This window comes from Zingiber officinale, chromosome 10A (genome assembly GCF_018446385.1).
Source record: "Zingiber officinale cultivar Zhangliang chromosome 10A, Zo_v1.1, whole genome shotgun sequence".
NCBI classification, from domain to species: Eukaryota; Viridiplantae; Streptophyta; class Magnoliopsida; order Zingiberales; family Zingiberaceae; genus Zingiber; species Zingiber officinale.
In genome coordinates, this window is record NC_056004.1 from 35972506 (window position 1) to 35976620 (window position 4115).

The following is a 4115-nucleotide window of genomic DNA, read 5'->3' on the forward strand; positions in this document are numbered from 1 at the left end:
AGTTAAGTTAGGCCTTAAACTATGTGAAAATGTGAAATAGACTTCGCCAATGGTTACTTCGGAAATTAGTAATGACGAAGTAATATATGATAATCAACTTCGATAACAAATTCGATGAAGTAAATTTGATTTTAGACTTCGTAGGTTTAAAAATATTGGTCTCATTTTTAATTTTATCTGATATTTTACTTCAAAATATATATTCGATGAAGTAATACGTTATAAAATAAAATTTATATAGCTAAGTGTTGAAGTAATAAGTGAATGGATTAAAATTTGTGGTAGCTAGGGCTTGAACCGGTTTACCTTTTTTCCCAACCCCTGCTAAAACCTAATTCTGCCGAAAGCTTTGATCCCATCTCACCTTTCTCCTTCGCGTTTTATCCTCACGCGCAACGACCACCCGACGATCAACCTCACTTTTTCTCCCCGACACGCGACGACCACTCGACGGCAACCTTCTCTTTCGTGTTCACCCCTGACGGCAGCCTTCTCCTTCGACGTTTTCTCCCTGAAGCGTGACAGAAGCCTTCTCCTTCAGCGTTGTTTCGTCGAAAATAAACTCAGGTTTGTCCTTTGCGTTCCCCTCAAACGACGGTAGCCGATAGTAGCTTCTCCTTCCCGTCCCCCCTTGACGGCAGCTTCTCCTTCCCCTTTCCCCCTAACGAAAGGATTTTCTTCCTTCTCCACCCCCATCTTTCCTTTACTTTCTATTATGCCTTAGTGTTCTTCATCTTTGCAGCACTGTCAGAGGGAATTGACCTTCGATAGGTCGCCCTCTTTGAGGTTTCTTGGCCACGGGAAGAAGGCAAATTCTTTGTTGAAGTTTAAGCTAGAGATCGTTGTCCCTAATAGATCTGGTCCTGCAGCCCTATCAACTCGTCAACTAGGTTAGTTTCTGGCATCTCTTGTTTTTCTAGTGACTTGAAGTTGATAATTGTAACAAGTTATGTATTTAAACAAGACAACCGAGGTGGGATAGGCAAGGTTAGGTAGAGCAAAAACACTTTACTCTATCCCCAACTCTTGTTAATCTTGAAAATTATGAAAACTGCATATTTTGTTTGATGTAAGTTTTTGTCAGAATTCATTTTTTTTAACTTTATTACTTGTTTAAAAATTAAATAGATAAGTTTTAGACTTTATCAGATAGTAGAAGTTCTTTGTCAACTAGCTGAAGCAAGTTTCTAGATCATTTAATTAACCTTCCTTGAGATCACTTGTTGGAACAAAACCTTAAATGTGTTTTTCACATATACGGTTTCTTTATTCTATTGTATATAGAAAATCATTTATGGATTAAGCCCAATAGATTGATATAATTGTTGATAACTATCAGAATACTCTTTGCAAGTGGTTGTCCTAACAAGTGTTGGGCAATAAAAATGTCCAAGTTTATGACAAAGATGTCAGTGCTTAGTATATATTTGCAGCTAGATAAGTTGGAATGCTTTACACCCTTGTTTGATGTGTCTCATGCATTCACAGTCAACTGTTAAATCTTCCAACTACTTGTGTTTTTTTGGGTTAGAGGTTAGCACTGAGTAGAATGCAGAAAGAAAGTAGACTATCTTCCGGGCAACAAATTATTTGTATGGAGAGACCAAGGAAGAGGTCTATTTAGATAAAGGAAACAATCTAGTCACTAAGTTTGTTTCTACTATATTAACTGAGGAGAAGTTTCTGGAAGGAAATTGCATCTTTTCTGAGGTAGTCTACTGGTTAGTTTCAGTCTCTTGATAATCCAAGTATATCATTATTTGAGTGGGAACCAATTTCTTGCAAGTTACCTTCATTATCCAATAATACATATATTTTCAAATATAATTGCTTTTCGAAGTTGCAAGTTACCTTCATTATCCACTAATACAAGTTGCAAGTCTGTATGTATTGTTGTTAAGCATTGTAGCAACTCTTTTAAAGTATAGTGTTGTTTATTCTTTTGCATTTGCAAGTTCCTGCATTTACTGATTGTGTTGTTGGTTTGCATTTGCAATTCTATGGAATATAATTTGTTTGCTTACAAGTCTTTATAGTTAAGGATTGGTTTGCATTTGCAATTCTATGGAATATAATTTGTTTGCTTACAAGTCTTTATAGTTAAGGATTGCAACCCGTAATGGTGTCAAGTTACTAAATATTCAAACCATAATTTTTACCTGAAAATCTGGAAAGCTATCCGTCAAATGGTTGCCATCAAGAAAAGTGTCTTTAAAATCCACTACGTCCAAAAGATCAGGCATGTTATGCCATTGTTCAGCAGAAGGATTACCATAACCCAAAAAGATGTTATGTAACCAATCAGGAACTATGCAAGACTCATTCATAAGGTCTCTTATGGAGTCCAAAATTGCTTTGAAATTATTTTCTTTAGGCTTCCTCCGCATCAAAATGTTAAATGTTCCATATTCATCTTCTGCACCTTTTTCAGCAATCTGTAATATCCATGTGATACTGTGATGTGTCCAGAGCAATTGTCACTGTACGAAGATCACCCTTAGGTGGCTTCAAAAGAACACCTTCTTCATCATGGATTTCAGTTATTTCACATCCACGTACATATTGAAGGCCAAGCCTCTGTGGGACAGATGACTTGGTGACTTCCTCTGGACTAAGAGGTTCAACAGAGGGCCTAATTGATAGTAAAAACAAGACATCATGTTCTTTAAGAGAATCCCATTCTAATCTGATATGTGCTCTATAACTTGCAATGCTATAAGTCACTTCAGCAGTAACAGAAGCTGGTTTGACTTCCCCAATGTTAGGTTGTTTAACTTCTGTGATTTTTAACTGCTTGATTGGAACAACCATTCTTGACCAGCCACCAAATGCAATTATTCATACAAGTGTTTATGAATGTATACAAGTGTTTATGAATGTATCTTCTATGTAGGTTATTCATAAAAAGCAAAAAGAACGAACGATGCATTATAAATATCATCACAGACTGTCTCGCAAGGGTTACATTGGCTTAGAGGCTGAGTTGGTAAGTTTCGAAGCATTATATTTATCATTTTCAAGCAAGTATTTAATATTATGTAACTAATCATTTTTGGAATTATAGAGGGAGAAAAAATTAATTGCAGAAAATGAGGAAGTTGATAGATCGATACTTTGGCGTAAAGCCCTCGAGTACAAATCTGGCAACATAACAAATATGGAGATAGCAGAAGTTGCTGAAAAATTTGTAAACATTTTTTTTATCTAATTTTCATATTGTCTTGCTAAATAATATTGAAATTTTGGATTGATTTGTTTCAATCTCATATTGTAGGATGACTTGTTGGAAAAGAAAGTCAAAGGAGAGTTCAAATCTTCTGGGATGAATGATGTGTTAACCACTGCCTTTCAAAAGGACCAGGTTTTAAACAATTGACAGTATGTATTATGACTATGTATTTATACAACAATTAATAATTTTTATTATTTGGATTATGACTTTTTGTATGACATTTTCAATTTCATTAGGGTAATCTTAAACAAAATGGTGGTGTTAAATGTGGATATTGTGTGATGCGGTATATGAAAGAGATAATTTTAGATGAATATCCACAATTAGAGAGAAAGGTGAATTTCTTCTTTATGAAATATTTTCTTTATAAAATATTGAGTTATTTTTTATTGATCCTCAAACTTCTGTTAATGTTTCAGTTTGCAGCATCAAAAAATAAATAGTATTACAATCAATCTCAGTATGATGAAGTCAGAAGTGAATGGAGCGAATTCGTCTACTTCTATGTGGGTGCCTAAGTGTAGGCTGTGATATAAATTTTAGACATGTATTTAGAGATTTATGTACAAAGGTTTTTGGGTTATGGTTAAACATGTCTTTTATAAATATACTTTTGGATTGTATTTGATACATATTTGTGATATATTTGTTTAATTTTGGTAGTAAAAAATATTGTGTTGTAATAAAATATTATAATATAAATTTTTATCAATTAAAATTATATTGCAGTAAAATATGATCAATTACTTTGATACTATAAATAAATGATGAAGTAATACAACAAAAAAGACTTCGCTAAATATAAATAGTGGTGTAGTTAAAGAAACTAATTACTTCACTACTGATCAAATTTATGAAGTAGTTCGTATAAATAACTTCGCTA

The 4115-nt window shown here is 33.7% G+C and overlaps 1 protein-coding gene across 2 annotated transcripts; it reads left to right on the forward strand.

The window, feature by feature from the left end:
* The first annotated feature begins 327 nt into the window (after window positions 1–327).
* Window positions 328–3907, forward strand: LOC122028152. 2 transcript variants are annotated; one of them, XM_042587175.1, is made up of 7 exons: window positions 328–567; window positions 743–890; window positions 2894–2986; window positions 3065–3187; window positions 3275–3361; window positions 3469–3567; window positions 3652–3907. In XM_042587175.1, exons 3-7 carry the CDS (start codon window positions 2924–2926, stop codon window positions 3673–3675), a joined length of 396 nt encoding a protein of 131 aa, XP_042443109.1. In that variant the 5' UTR covers window positions 328–567; window positions 743–890; window positions 2894–2923; the 3' UTR covers window positions 3676–3907. The 2 variants fall into 2 exon arrangements, 1 of the variants encoding a protein (XP_042443109.1); XR_006124660.1 differs by having other exon boundaries at window positions 332–567; window positions 3275–3378.
* Window positions 3908–4115: the final 208 nt, after the last annotated feature.